Source organism: Bubalus kerabau, chromosome 13 (genome assembly GCF_029407905.1).
Source record: "Bubalus kerabau isolate K-KA32 ecotype Philippines breed swamp buffalo chromosome 13, PCC_UOA_SB_1v2, whole genome shotgun sequence".
Lineage (NCBI taxonomy): Eukaryota > Metazoa > Chordata > Mammalia > Artiodactyla > Bovidae > Bubalus > Bubalus kerabau.
The window spans coordinates 67546996-67561867 of record NC_073636.1 but is presented as its reverse complement, the minus strand read 5'-3'; the positions used below and the strand labels follow the sequence as shown (position 1 = coordinate 67561867).

The 14872-nt window shown below is 43.8% G+C and overlaps 1 protein-coding gene across 1 annotated transcript in view; it reads right to left on the bottom strand.

Moving 5' to 3' along the window:
- Positions 1–1052: 1052 nt before the first annotated feature.
- Positions 1053–14872, bottom strand: part of RPRD1B (regulation of nuclear pre-mRNA domain containing 1B) — a 77595-nt gene continuing 63775 nt past the window's right edge. Inside the window, exons 7-8 of the mRNA XM_055545018.1 lie at positions 1601–1665; positions 1053–1340 (exon numbers count right to left, since the gene is read on the bottom strand). Coding sequence (XP_055400993.1) covers positions 1603–1665 — 63 coding nt within the window. The 3' untranslated portion in view covers positions 1053–1340; positions 1601–1602. The remainder of the gene's footprint in view (positions 1341–1600; positions 1666–14872) is intronic.

Genomic DNA, 14872 nt, shown 5'->3' with positions numbered 1-14872 from the left:
ATCCCCTGGAGAAGGGAATGGCGACCCACTCCAGTATTCTTGCCTGGAGAACTTCATGGACAGAGGGGCCTGGGGGGCTACAGTCCACAGGGTTGCAAAGAGTCGGACACGACTGAGCAACTTTCACTTTCACCTGCTGTTCTTTCAACACCATAAATCAAGGGCCATGATCTCTAGAAAATGCTGTGACCAGGAGCTGAGGCAGCCCTGACCCCTGCCGGGGACATGGCCACAGAGCCTCACTGGCTTTCCTTGCAGCTGTAGCATCCGGGCTGATGTAGGGAAGCATGGCTGTGAATAAATCTGTCAGTTTCCTGGATGCCCCCCATCTTCCCCACCCCTATAGGGGACCCCTGCCTCATAGGAGGGCTGAAGTCTAGCTGGCAGCAGAACCACATGTTGGCTGAGCCGCTAGATAACTCTGTAATGAACTGAAGGCGTTAACCTTGCTGCCTGGGCCCTGGGGTTAACCCTTTCACTTCCCAGCCCCAGAGAAGCTAAGAGCAGAGCAAGTGTAAGGGAGGATTATATTGATTATCCCTCGCTGCCGAACAAATTATGCCCACATTTAGCAGCTGGAAATAACTATTAACGTTCAGCTTCTGTGGCTCAGGAATCTGAATGTGGCATCACTGGGTGGTTCCAGGTCAAGAGATTTCATGAGGCAGGAAGCAAGATGTCAGACACGTCGAGGCTTGACTCTGCGAGGATTGGATTCCACCCTCACTCGTGTAGCTGTTGGCCAGCTTCCGAAGAGCTATGACCAAGTTCACTCACACGTGCCTGTCCACGGAACTGCTTGTGTCAAGGCAGCTGGGCTCCCCCCATGCCCTCCCTGCTCCACCTCTGCATAAGAGGTGAAGAGGGAAAAAGACAAGCATCCAAGGTGGAAGGCACAGACCTTTAATAACCCACCCTCCTCACCCACCACTTGTGATGCTGTTGCAGGAAGAGGGGGATCCCTTCCTGGGCCGAGAGTGGGCTCTTGTCTAACACTCGGAAATGAATTGTCTGAGGAGACACACGTGTTGACAGAGCAAGAGACTTTATTGGGATGGGTTGCCTGGGTGGGGGGCAGGAGGGTAAGGAGACCCAGGAGGACTGCTCTGCCATGTGGCTTGCAGTCCTGGGTTTTATGGTGTTGGAGTTACTTTCTGGGTTGTCTCTGACCAATCACTCTGACTCAGGGTCCTTCTTGGTGGTGCACGCATTGCTCAGCCAAGATGAATTCCAGTGAGGATTCTGGGAGGTGGTGGGACACGTGATGTCTCCTTTGGACCTTTCCTGAACTCTTCCGGTTGGTGGTGGCTTCTTAGTTCCATGTTCCTTTCCAGTACCCCCTGTGGTAAAATGTAAAATAACTCAGGCAAATCGTTACTATGGTGCCGGGCTAGGGTGGGCAGTTTCAGTCAGTGTGTTTCCCCTGCCAGTGTTTCCTATTTCTTAGCTGTGAGTCAGAAAGCCCAGCCCACACTCAGGAGGGGAATGATATGAGGGTGGGAAAGCCAGGAAGCCGGGGGTCACTGGGGACCATCTCACAAGGCGCCCACTTCAGAGGGGCTGCAGCTAGGACACACAGGTAGACCTAAGGCTGACTCACCTTCAGATGAACCTGTGCAGAGCTGGGAGTTGGCCTCGACTCCTCATTCCATCTATCACCAAATCCTGTTAATTCAAAATCCTAAATCGTATCCGAGTGTGACCACTCTGGACTGTCATGGCTCCAGTCAGGCCCCCATCATGTCTCACGAGGATGTCATCACTCCATCACCATCTCCTCACTGGTCCCCCTGTATCTACTCTGCTCCTCTCTGCCCTCACCATCCCTTCCACCATCACCTGTCCCTTCCTAATAGTATTCAGAAGAGTCAAAATGCTGACTTGATGCTGTCTTCCTTTGCTGAGAATTCTTCAGAGGCTCTCCGTGATCCTCAGCATGAGAATTCTCCACAGACAACAAGGTTCTGCAGGGTCTGACTCGCCCGGAACCTCGACAGCCTCACCTCACAACACTGCTGGCCCCTCTCGGTGCCTCGAACGGGCCCTGTGCCCTCTTGACCCAGGTTTCCCACATGCTGTGCCTCTTCTGGGAACACTTTTTTTTGTACCCTTCACCTAATCAGACCCTCATTACCCTGGGGATATTGGCACAAGAGTCACTTCTTTGAAGAAGCTGACCCTGGCCAACCCTGACTGAGTTCAAGTCCTCTGTTGAAAACTCATCCTCTAGTCATAGCGTGTTGCCGGGCCCACTGTGCCTTTATCTGACTGGTCACTGTCTGTCCTTCCCTGAGACTCTTAAGTGCCATGATGGCAGGGACCGAATCTGGTTTTGCTAGCTGCAACCATTGTGCCTGTCACCAGTGGGTGCTTAAGAAACATATATTTAAGGGACTTTCCTGGTGGTTCAGTGGTTAAGAATCTGCACTTCCTTTGTAGGGGGGCATGGGTTCGATCCCTGGTTGGGGAACTAAGATCCTGCATGCCACTCGGTGCAGCCAAAACATTAAAGAAAAAAAAAAGAAACATAGAGAATTAAAAAAAAATTAAAGTCCTTTGGAAGATAAAACTACAATTTTAAAACAGAATTCATTAGAATCATAGAATTTTGGGGCTCAAAGCGGGCTCAGAGACTAGCCAGAGGAAATTAAGGCCCAGAGATGAGGAAGGGCTTTCTAGGCTGCAGAATGAGTGGAGACCAAGACAAAAAGACAGGGCCCCGGATGACCCCCTCGCCTCCCACTTTCCATCTGCCATGAGCCCCACTAACCTCCTATTACCACCTAAACTTCACCAATGGCCCCTGACAAACACTAACAGATCACCTACGTCAGTCCTCAGACCTCAGCACAAAAACTCCAGAAGCTGCTGACAGAGCCTCCCTTCAGGTAAATTCTTTTCTTAGCTCTGCAACTACCAGTTCCAAAGATGCACAGCCAGTCTGAAAACAGCCATTTCACCCCACATCAAGAACAAGCCCTGCCTTTGAAAATTCTCCATTTGGGGCATTCTCCATTCCTTGCAAGTGGAACTTTCAACCTTTTGGTTTGGCCAGGACCTAAGAGGTTCTTGGCCAGTTCCAAAAGGGAAACTGAGGTCAGAGAAGAGCAGAGACTTTTGCAAGGTCACTCAGGGAATCAGTGACAGGGTGGGGACCGGAACCCAGGCCTCTCCACTCTCTGGCCAGCAGCCCCTGTGTCTCTACAGTAGGCTGCAAGAAGTTGGACTGGATTAACTTGAAGGTTCTTACAGGCTCTGATCTGAGGCTAATAGATTCTTCTTTGAACAGAGATTCTTCCTCAGACTGTGCTCAGCTGTGCAAATTTCTATCTCAGGTCTTTAGCCGAGAGTAACTTTTTAATTTCTGAAATGAAAATATGGCATTCCAAAACAAATCAGCTTTCTGAGAACAAACCAACCAACATTCCAAAAAAAAAAAAAAAGAAAAAATTCCAAGCTGGTATTCAAATTAGTTGCCAACATTTAAAAACGAAAATATTTTTACATGCAAATCTAAGTTCCCACATTCTTATAGAAAAATCAGCCAATCTGGTATAATCCTGATCTTCCCCTCCAGTGTGTGACACTTGGCTAAACTAGCCAGCGGCCGTCACACTCTCGCCTGTCCACAGCTGGCCACATTGCCTGCTTCATGTTGCCTTCCCAGGTCCTGAAGGCATTTGAATTTGGAGCCCCTGTTCCTTCGGGGTTTACAAATTCCCTCTGTAACTATTCCCCAGGTAATGGGTCACATAGGCACTGTTTGATGCCAATAGAGACAAGTGGTGTCCTTCCAGTCTGTTCTGTGGCTGGCCAAGTAGATGGTGGTGGGGAGGGAGAGCTTGATTGAAACCATGGCTTATCTGAATCCATGTATAACAGGTCATGCTGTAAGGTACTTCCAAATTCTAATGAACTTTAATTACCTCAGAACCAGGACAGTCCATGCTTGTTTTGGTTGAGACAGATAAGAAATGACTCTAGGAAATGACTTCATAGACTTTCAGGCCATCAAAATGAAATCCACATGCCATCGCATTCTGGCCAAACTGGGGACCAGGTCGGGATGGTCTTTTTGAAGTTTTGAAGGAAATCCGTGCTGATATCAAAAGAGGGTTTGGAGGTCTGTCTTCGGGTTCTTGAGCAACGACAGTGCTCAGATAAACTGCCTTTCTATGACCCCGCCAGGATCTGTCATCACTGCCTGCCCCATGTTTCATAATCCATGGGTGTGGGGGGAGTAGAGGGTGGGGGTGAGGGAGGGTGCTTAGAGTAATGTTAGGCCACTGAGCACTTCATCAGGAGGTGGCCCAGAGAATCTGGGCAGATGCTCTTACAGAGCTCTTGGCAAGCTTCAAACTTTGGAACTTTAAAAGCAATGGCTCTGTTCTCACCACACTTATCAGTAGTCAAATCTCAAAGCCGGCGGAAACATTAGAGTCCAGGACTATATCTCAAAGCCGGCGGAAACATTAGAGTCCAGGACTAATCAATACGGGAGGGCCCTTGTATGTTTCAACTCATCTAACTCTCCACCTTAATTGAGTAGCTTCCAACAGCACCCCAGACAAGAAGACTCAGCCAACCTTGGTGGGACATCTTTCTGATAATGGGTCAGAAGCTCTCCCCATTGAAACCTCCAGCTTCTGTCCCCAGTTTTATCCTCAGAGTTAGGACCATGCTTATGCCCTTCTTCATCTATGTATATTGAGCATCACCATATTTACTCTCTCATCACCAGGCTACACTGTTTCAGGTCATCCTTCCTGGGAGACCTTGATAGAAAGACCTAGCTTCTCCCATACACTTGGCCCATGCCTCTCTCCAGCATCTTTTCACATCAGCTATGACTTTAAGAGGACACAGCTCTTGCTCTATGATTTCTAGAGAAGAACGGCTGAGTCCAGCTGTACCACATTTCAGGTTGACATGCCCAGAATTTGCACAAAGTGTTCCATATTGGTTAACAGCTTTTATTTACTTAACAAATACTCTTGTAGCTCAGCTTACTTTAGTAATATTCATTAAATCCCCATAATCCTAGGTGGTGCTAGTGGTAAAGAACCCGCCTGCCAATGCAGAAGACCTAAGAGATGTGTGTTCAATCCCTGGGTGGAGAAGATCCCATGGAGAAGGAAATGGCAACTCACTCCAGTATTCTTGTCTGGACAATCCCATGGACAGAGGAGACTGGTGGGCTATAGACCATTGGGTTGCAAAGAGTCGGGCATGACTGAAGTGACTTACAGCATAGCACATCATCATCCCCAGTGTACAGATGATGGAGCTGAGACACAGAAAAGTAAAGTCACTTGGCCAAGGTGTCAGTTAAGTGGGGAGATTGGGATTCAAACTCAGATCCTTGAAGTTTGGAGCTGAAGCTCCTAACCTCCCTGTGCTGCTTCTCCATGACGTTTGTTCATGTTAAGCTTGAGAAGAAAGATCTCCAGGGAGGTCTGGAAATCTACATCATCCTGATAAGGTCAGCCTCACCCTAAGATGTGAAGCGACTTATCTAAAGTCACTCCATTCTGCAGTGATGGAGTTGGGACCTCAACTGGTTTCAAGTCCAGGGCTCAAACTGTGGAAAATTCTTCAAGAGATGGGAATACCAGACCACCTGACCTGCCTCCTGAGAAATCTGTATGCAGGTCAAGAAGCAACAGTTAGAACTAGACATGGAACAACAGACTGGTTCCAAATTGGGAAAGGAGTACGTCAAGGCTGTATATTGTCACCCTGCTTATTTAACTTATATGCAGAGTATATCATGCCAAATTCTGGGCTGGATGAAGCCCAAGCTGGAATCAAGATTGCAGATGACACCACACTTATGGCAGAAAATGAAGAACTAAAGAACCTCTTGAAAGTGAAATAGGAGAGTGAAAAAGTTGGTTTAAAACTCAACATTCGAAGCAACCTAGATGTCCATCAGCAGATGAAAGGATAAGAAAGCTATGGTACATATACACAATGGAGTATTACTCAGCCATTAAAAAGAATACATTTGAATCAGTTCTAATGAGGTGGATGAAACTGGAGCCTATTATACAGAGTGATGTAAGCCAGAAAGAAAACACCAATACAGTATACTAACGCATATATATGGAATTTAGAAAGATGGTAACAATAACCCTGTGTACGAGACAGCAAAAGAGACACTGATGTATAGAACAGTCTATGGACTCTGTGGGAGAGGGAGAGGGTGGGAAGATTTGGGAGAATGGCATTGAAACATGTAAAATATCATGTATGAAACGAGTTGCCAGTCCAGGTTCAATGCACGATACTGGATGCTTGGGGCTAGTGCACTGGGACGACCCAGAGGGATGGTATGGGGAGGGAGGAGGGAGGAGGGTTCAGGATGGGGAACACATGTATACCTGTGGCAGATTCATTTTGATATTTGGCAAAACTAATACAATTTTGTAAAGTTTAAAAATAAAATAAAAAAATAAAAATAAAAATAAATGGATGAGCCACATGTAACACAAGCAGCTTTAAATTCAGGTTTGGGGAAGGACCTTACTATGCTGAATCTTTTGAAAAGTAAAAAAATAAAAGTTTATTAAAGCATTAAAAAAATAATAATAAATAAAACTCAACATTCAAAAAACGAAGATCATGGCATCTGGTCCCATCACTTCATGGCAAATAGATGGAGAAATGGTGGAAACAGTGGCAGCCTTTATTTCCTTGGGCTCCAAAATCACTGCAGATGGTGACTGCAGCCATGAAATTAAAAGACACTTGCTCCTTGGAAGAAAAGTTATGACCAACCTAGACAGCATATTAAAAAGCAGAGACATTACCAACAAAGGTCCGTCTAGTCAAAGCTATGGTTTTTTCAATAGTCATGTACAGATGTGAGAGTTGGACTAGAAAGTTGAGCACCAAAGAATTGATACTTTTGAACTGTGGTGTTGGAGAAGACTCTTGAGAGTCCCTTGGACTGCAAGGAGATCCAACCAGTCCATCCTAAAGGAAATCAGTCCTGAATATTCATTGGAAGGACTGATGCTGAAGCTGAAATTCCAGTACTTTGGCCACCTGATGTGAAGAACTGACTCACTGGAAAAGACCCTGATGCTGGGAATGATTGAAGGCGGGAGGAGAAGGGGATGATAGAGGATGAGATGGTTGGATGGCATCACCAACTCGATGGATGTGAGTTTGAGTAAGCTCTGGGAGTTGGTGATGGACAGGGAAGCCTGGCATGGTGCAGTCCATGGGGTCGCAGAGTCGGACATGGCTGAGCAACCAAACTGAACTGAACTGAGAGCATGCTGTGTGCACTTATCAGATTCAATCTTACCTATGGAAGTGAAATGCATTCTAAACTGGCTTTGAGCCCACATGCATATATAACACACCACAGTTAACCCAGTAGGTTCCTGGGCCAGGGAGAGGAGAACTACCCAGCCTAGGCTTCTGATAGTCCTGGGCCCTGCTCTCCAGAACCCTGTCCCCCAGAACCCTGCCCCAGGCTGAGTGGGGGCCAGAGAAGGTCACCATGTACCACACACCAAAGAAGGGGGTCGGCCTGGGGGTGGGCCACATAGGCAGCTTCTTCAGCAGCCTCTTGGCAGCAGCCCCAGCCTTCCCAAAGCAGCAGTGCCCCCGGGCTGGGGCCCAACCTAGAAGGCAGGGGTTGATTTAACAAAAACATAACGTTGACTTTTTTTCCCCGGTGGGGCTTATTCTGTAACATGACTTGCGGATATTTATATAAAAACGAGTGTTACAATGAGAAAAAAAAAAAAAAAAAAGAAAGTGCCCATGTTAGAACATACATGGAGACCTCATTCATTCATAGTCCATTAATTCAGAAGGCATCATGGTCTCTGTTGGGTTGAAATGCACATTACATTAATCCAAAGATGGGCAAACTTTGGTAAAGGGTCAGAGAGTAAGTATGTTGAGAAATCAGTCATCCATTGCCTAGTGATTGTTTTGTTGTTGTTGTTAAGGTGTACCAATCCTTTTAAAAAAATAATTAATTTTTGGCTGCACTGGGTCTTTGGTACTTTGCACAGGCTTTCTCTAGTTCAGCAAGCAGGGGCTACTCTGTTGCAGTGCATGGGGTGCTCATTACAGTGGCTTCTCGTGGATACAGGCTCTAGGGTTCATGGGCTTTGGTCACATACAGGCTTCGATAATGGTGGCACACTGGTTTAGCTGATCTGCAGCACATGGAATCTTCCTGGATTGGGGATTGAACCCATGTCTCCTGCACTGGCAGGCAGATTCTTATCCACTGTGCCACCAGAAGTCTCAGGCTGGTGATTCTTGCACAGTTGCACAAAAGTGTTCCTGGGACCTGAAACATTACCAACAACATTTCCTTACGGGAAGGTAAGGAGCTCTCATAGCCAGTGTTGGGCAAAGCACTTGTTTGCAAATATCTTTTCCCTGCGAACAGGCTTGATGTGTATGTCTTTGTGCTGCTTGAGTGGCACCTGGCCAACCCCACTGCTTCTATCTGTTCCTGGGGAGAGGGAACAGGGTCCTCCCCCTGCAGCATGAAAGGGGAGCAGGCAGACCATCTTTCTGTGTCAGCTGCAGGATAGGACCTGCTGACCATGGGAACCAGTGCTCACTCTTAAAGCAGACTTTGCTCTCTTCTCTCTGAGTCAAGCATCATTCCATCTAATGCCTATGTGAGTCGTGTCTTACTTGGTGACTCCAACACCTGAAACCATACACTTTAAATTTCTTATTATTGGGAATTCCCTGTCAGTCCAGTGGTTAGGGCTGTCACTGCGAGGGCCTAGGTTCTATGCCTGATGGTGCTGTGCTGTGCCTAGTCACACAGTTGTGTCTGACTCTTTGTGACCCCATGGACTGTAGCCCGCCAGGCTCCTCTGTCCATGGGGATTATCTGGGCAAGAAAACTGGGGTGAGTTGCCATGCCCTCCTCCAGGGGATCTTCCCAACCAAGGGATCAAATCCAGGTCTCTCACATTGCAGGCAGATTCTTTACTGACTGAGCCACATCCCTGGTTGGGGAACTAAAATCCCACAAGCCATGATGTGTGGGTCAGTAAAAAAATGAGCAAATTTCTTAGTATCTGACTTTTAACTGAGGTATTCAGACGTTTAATGTGATTACTGATATGATCAGATTTTAACATATCATCTTGCTATTTGTTTTCTACATGTCTCCTCTATTCTTTGCTCTATTTTTTTCCCTTTAACTGCCTCCTTTTGGAATAATTGAATACTTTTAATGATTTCATTGCATCTCCTTTGCTTATTAGCTACATACAGTTCTTCAGTATTTTCATGGCTGTTTTAAACTTTTTAGTGTATATCTTTATCTTATCACTTTTTACCCTCAAGTGTCATTATGTCACAAATACTATGATCCTTTTAATCTCATCTCTCCTCCTGACTTCATACTATTGTTGTTGTAAGTTTTGCTTTCTTTCATAAAATTCTAAGTAGATTATTATTTTTGTTTAAACAGCCAATTATCTTCTAAGGACATTTAAATTATAAGAAAAATTATATACTCCCCCATGGAGTTATTTTCAGTGCTCTCCGTTCCTTTGTGTAGATCCAGATTTGTATCTTGGTATCGTTTTTCTTCAGTCTGAAAACCCTCCTTTAACAGTTCTTATTGTTCAGGTCTACTGGTGATGAATTATTTCAGCTTTTGTTGCTTTGAAAACATTTTCCTTTCGTCTTCATTTTTCTCACTTTTTAAAAACAAAGTAAAATTGACTTACACTATTAAATTAGTTTCAGGGGTACAATATCATGATTCAGTATTTTTATAATTACAAAGTGGTCATCATGATAAGTCTAGTTACCATCAGTCACCATCAAAGTTTTTCCAAAATTATTGACTATATTCCCTGTGCTGTACATTACATGACTTATATTTATTTTGTAACTGGAAGTTTGTACCTCTTAATCTCCCTCACCTGTTTTATACACCACTCCTTCTGGCAAACACCAGTTTGAGCTCTGTATCTCTGAGTCTGTTTCTGCTTTGTGATGTTTGTTTTGTTTTTTAGGTTGCACATATAAGTAAAGTCATATGATATTTGTCTTTTTCTGGCTTATTTGACTTGGTATAATACCCTCTAGGTCCACCCATGTTGTCACAAATGGCAAGATTTTTTTTTTATATAGCTTAGTAATATTTCATTATGTGTACATGCCTCATCTTTATCCATTCATCTGTTCATGGGCACTTAAGTTGCTTCCATATCTTGGCTGTTGTCAATAATACTGCAGTGAACATAGGCGCACATAAATCTTTTAGAATTAGTGCTTTTGTTTTCTTCAGAAAAATACCCAGAAGTGGAACTGCTGGATCATACAACACTTCTATTTTTACTTTTTTTGAGGATTCTCCATACCGCTTTCCGTAGTGGCTGTACTCATTTACATTCCTACCAACACTGCATGAGTGTTCCCCTTCTCCAGTTCCTCACCAACGCTTGTTATTTCTTGTATTTTTGGCAATAGCCACTCTGACAGGTATGATACCATATCTCATTATTGCTTGATTTGCATTTTCCTGATGATTAGTGGTATTGAGCATATTTTCATGTATCTGCTGGTCATTTGTGTGCCTTCTTTGGAAAAAAAGGTATATTCAGGTATATAAGCCCATTAAAAAAAAAAAAAGGGTTGTTTGTTCTATAAAACTCTTAGAGGAAAACATAGGCAGAACACTCAATGACATAAATCAAAGCAAGATCCTCTATGATCCACCTCTTAGAGTAATGGAAATAAAAACAAAAGTAAACAAGTGGAACCTAATTAAACTCAAAAGCTTTTGCACAGCAAAGGAAACTATAAGCAAGGTGAAAAGATGGCCCTCAGAATGGGAAAAAATAATAGCAAATGAAACAACTGACAAAAGATTAATTTCCAAAATACACAAGCAGCTCATACAACTCAATACCAGAAAAACAAACCCAATCAAAAAGTGGGGAAAAGACCTAAACAGACCTTTCTCCGAAACAGACGGCTAACAAACACATGAAAAGATGCTCAACATAGCTCATTATTAGAGAAATGCAAATCAAAACTACAATGAGATATCACCTCCACTGGTCAGAATGGCCTCCATCAAAAAGTCTACAAACAATAAATTCTGGAGAGGGTGTGGAGAAAAGGGAACACTCTTGCACTGTTGGTGGGAATGTAAATTGATACAGCCACTATGGAAGACGGTATGGAGATTCCTTTAAAAACTAGGAATAAAACCACCATATTATCCAGCAATCCCACTCCTAGGCATATACGCTGAGGGAACCAAAATTGAAAGAGACACATGTATCCCATTGTTCATTGCAGCACTATTTATAATAGCTGGAACATGCAAGCAACCTAGATGTCCATCGACAGATGAATGGAGAAAGAAGTTTGGTACATATACACAATGAAATATTACTCAGCTGTAAAAAGGAATGCAGTCCATTCTAATGAGCTGGATGAACCTAGAGCCTATTATACACAGTGAACTAAGTCAGAAAGAGAAAGATGTATATCATATTCTAATGCATAGATACTGGAGAAGGCAATGGCACCCCACTCCAGTACTCTTGCCTGGAAAATCCCATGGACAGAGGAGCCTGGTAGGCTGCAGTCCATGGGGTCGCTAAGAGTTGGGCACGATTGAGCGGCTTCACTTTCACTTTTCACTTTCATGCATTGGAGAAGGAAATGGCAACCCACTCCAGTATTCTTGCCTGGAGAATCCCAGAGACAGAGGAGCCTAGTGGGCTGCCGTCTATGGGGTCGCACAGAGTTGGACACGACTGAAGCAACTTAGCAGCAGCAGCAGCAATACATAGATACGGAATCTAGAAAAATGGTACTGAAGAATTTATTTGCAGAACAGCAATGGAGAAACAGACATAGAGAATAGACTTATGGACATGGGGAGAGGGGAGGAGAGAGTGAGATGTATGGAAAGAGTAACATAGAAACTTACATTACCATGCGTAGAATAGATAGCCAATGGGAATTTGCTATATGTCTCAGGAAACTCAAACAGGGGCTCTGTCTCAACCTAGAGGGGTGGGTGGGGAGGGAAATGGGAGGCGGGTTCAAAAGGGAGGGGATATATGTATACCTATGGCTGATTCATGTTGGTGTTTGGCAGGAAACAACAAAATTCTGTAAAGCAATTATCCTTCAATTACAAATAAATAAAATTTAAAATTATATATATATTTAAAGAAAAAAAAAAGGCTTGTTTGTCTTTTTGATGTGAGTTTATTTTGATGCGAGTATTAACCCTCTTTGGCTATATGGTTCACACATATGTTCTCCAACTGAGGCTTTTTTTTTTCTTTTAAACTTTTTATTTTATATTGGAATATAGCCAATTAACAACATTGTGATAGATTCAGGTGGACAGGCAAGGGACTCAGTCATACATATACATATATCCATTCTCCTCCAAACTCCCCTCCTATCTAGGCTGCCACATAACACTGAGCAGAGTTCCCTGTGCTATACAGCAAGACCTTGTTGGTTATCCATTTTAACTATAGCACTGTGTTCAGTAAATTCCTAACTCCCTAACTCTCCCTTCCCCCCAACCTATCCCCCTGCCACCACAACCATAAGTACATTCTCTAAGTCTGTGAGTTTGTTTTGTGAATAAGTTCATTGGTACCATTTCTTTTTAGATTCCACATTTAAGGGATGTCATACACGCTATTTCTCTTTCTGACTTATTTCACTCAGTATGACAATCTCTAGGTCCATCCATGTTGCTGCAAATGGCATTATTTCATTCTTTTTAATGACTGAGTAATATTCCATTGTGTGTATGTACCACATCTTCTTTAGCCATTCCTGTTGTTGGACATTTAGGTCACTTCTAAGTCTTGGCTACTGTAAACAGTGCTGCAGTGAACACTGGGGTGCATGTATCCTTTCAGACCATGTTTTCCTCTAGATATATGCCCAGGAGTCTCCCACTCAAGTTTTTAAAAAATGTCCTCTTTGATTTCTTCAACAATCCATCATTTGCTTGCTTATTTATTTAGGCTGCACCCCACGGCATGTGGAACTTCCCCAACCAGGGATCAAACTAATGCCCCTACAATGGGTGACCTACCTGAGGGTGCGGGTCCTGGTTACACTGCATCTTCACCCCTCCTGCCGTCTTGTTGTAGTTCTCTACGTCTTTAGTTGTGAAGAACCTATTCTGCTAGCCTTCAAGTTGTTCTCATAGAGAGTTGCTCTCTAAATAGTTGTAATTTTGGTATGTCTGTGGGGGGAGCTGAGTTCAGGGTCCTCCTACTCCACCACCTTGGCCACACTATCCATTTTTGAGGGATGTTTTTGCTAAATACAGAATTACAGACTTTCCCCCTGTAATGGGGGGACTTTCCAACACATTAAAGAGGTCATGGCATTCCTTTCTGGCTTGCATAGCTTATGACGAGAAGTCTGCTGCCATTCAGATATTTGTTCCTCAGTGTATGTTTCTTTTGATTCATTCTCAGTGGTTTATCAATTTGACTATTATGTGTCTTAGGATGTAAGTTTTTTTTTTTTTCCATATGTATTCTTTTTGAGGACTACTGAGTTTCTTGGGTCTATGCCTTTATCATTTTCATCGTATTTGGAGAACAGTCATTATTTTTTCAAGTATGTTTTCCTTTTCTCTCTCTCATCTCCTTCTGGTATGTATTTTTGATACTTGGTATTGTTTCACAGCCTCTTCTGTTCATTCCTTTAAAAGTATTTTGTCTTTGTGCTTCATTTTGAGTATCTATTTCTGGGCCTTCAATTTCACTGGTATTTTCTTCTGTGTGATTACTTGTGTCTGACTCTTTGTGACCCCCATGGACCATAGCCCACCAGGCTCCACTATCCATGGATTTTTGAGGCAAGAATGCTGAAACAGGTTGTCATTTCCTACTCCAGGGAATCTTTCCAACCCAGGTATCAAACCTGCATCTCCTGCGTTCCCTGCATTGGCAGGTGGATTCTTTACCACTAAGCCACCTGGGAAGCCCCCATTCTTCTGGGAGGGTCTAATTTCTTCTGCTGTCAATCCTATTCAGTTTAATTTCAGATATTTCACATATCATCTCCAAAATTTGACTTGGATTTTTAAAAAAGTATATGCCCTATGCCTTTCCTCATTACGTTCATGCTTTCCTTTATATATCCTTATGTGTTTATATTATCTGTTGAGGTCTTTGTCAGCTAATCCTATCATCTGTGTCATTCTGGATCTGTGGAATTATTTTTCTCCTGACTCTGATCATATGTTTCTAACGCTTTGCCTGGTGAATTTGTTTTGCACCAAACATAATAAATTTTACATTGTTGAGTGTTGGGTTTTGTTGTATTTCTTTAAACATGCTGGACTTTGTTCTGCCAAGCGGTTAAGTTGCTTGCAGATCAGTCTGAGGATTAATATTGAGCTTGTTTTATGGCAGGCCAAAAGCAACCTTTACCCTAGGATTACTTGAGCCCCACTTCAAAGGCATGACCTTTGCAGGACTCTATCTATCACTGTGTGTTAGAATGTCTCTTCTCTGGCTGGCAGAGACTTCAACTATTCCCAGAACTATGGGAACCCTGGGAATTACTTGGCATGCAACTTTCTCTTTTTTCTTTCCCTGGTCTCATGGAGTTTCATCCCATGTCCTGATCAGAACTCACCCAGGGGTCCAGGAAACCCTGTGGGATTTTCTGAGCTCTATCTCTGTGCAGCTACCTTCTCTGTAATGTTGTTCAGTTGTTCAGTCACTCAGCTGTGTCTGACTGTTTGTGACCCCATGGACTACAGCACGCCAGGCTTTCCTGTCCTTCACCATCTCCCGGAGCTTGCTCAAATTCATGTCCATTGAGTCGGTGATGCCATCCAATCATCTCATCC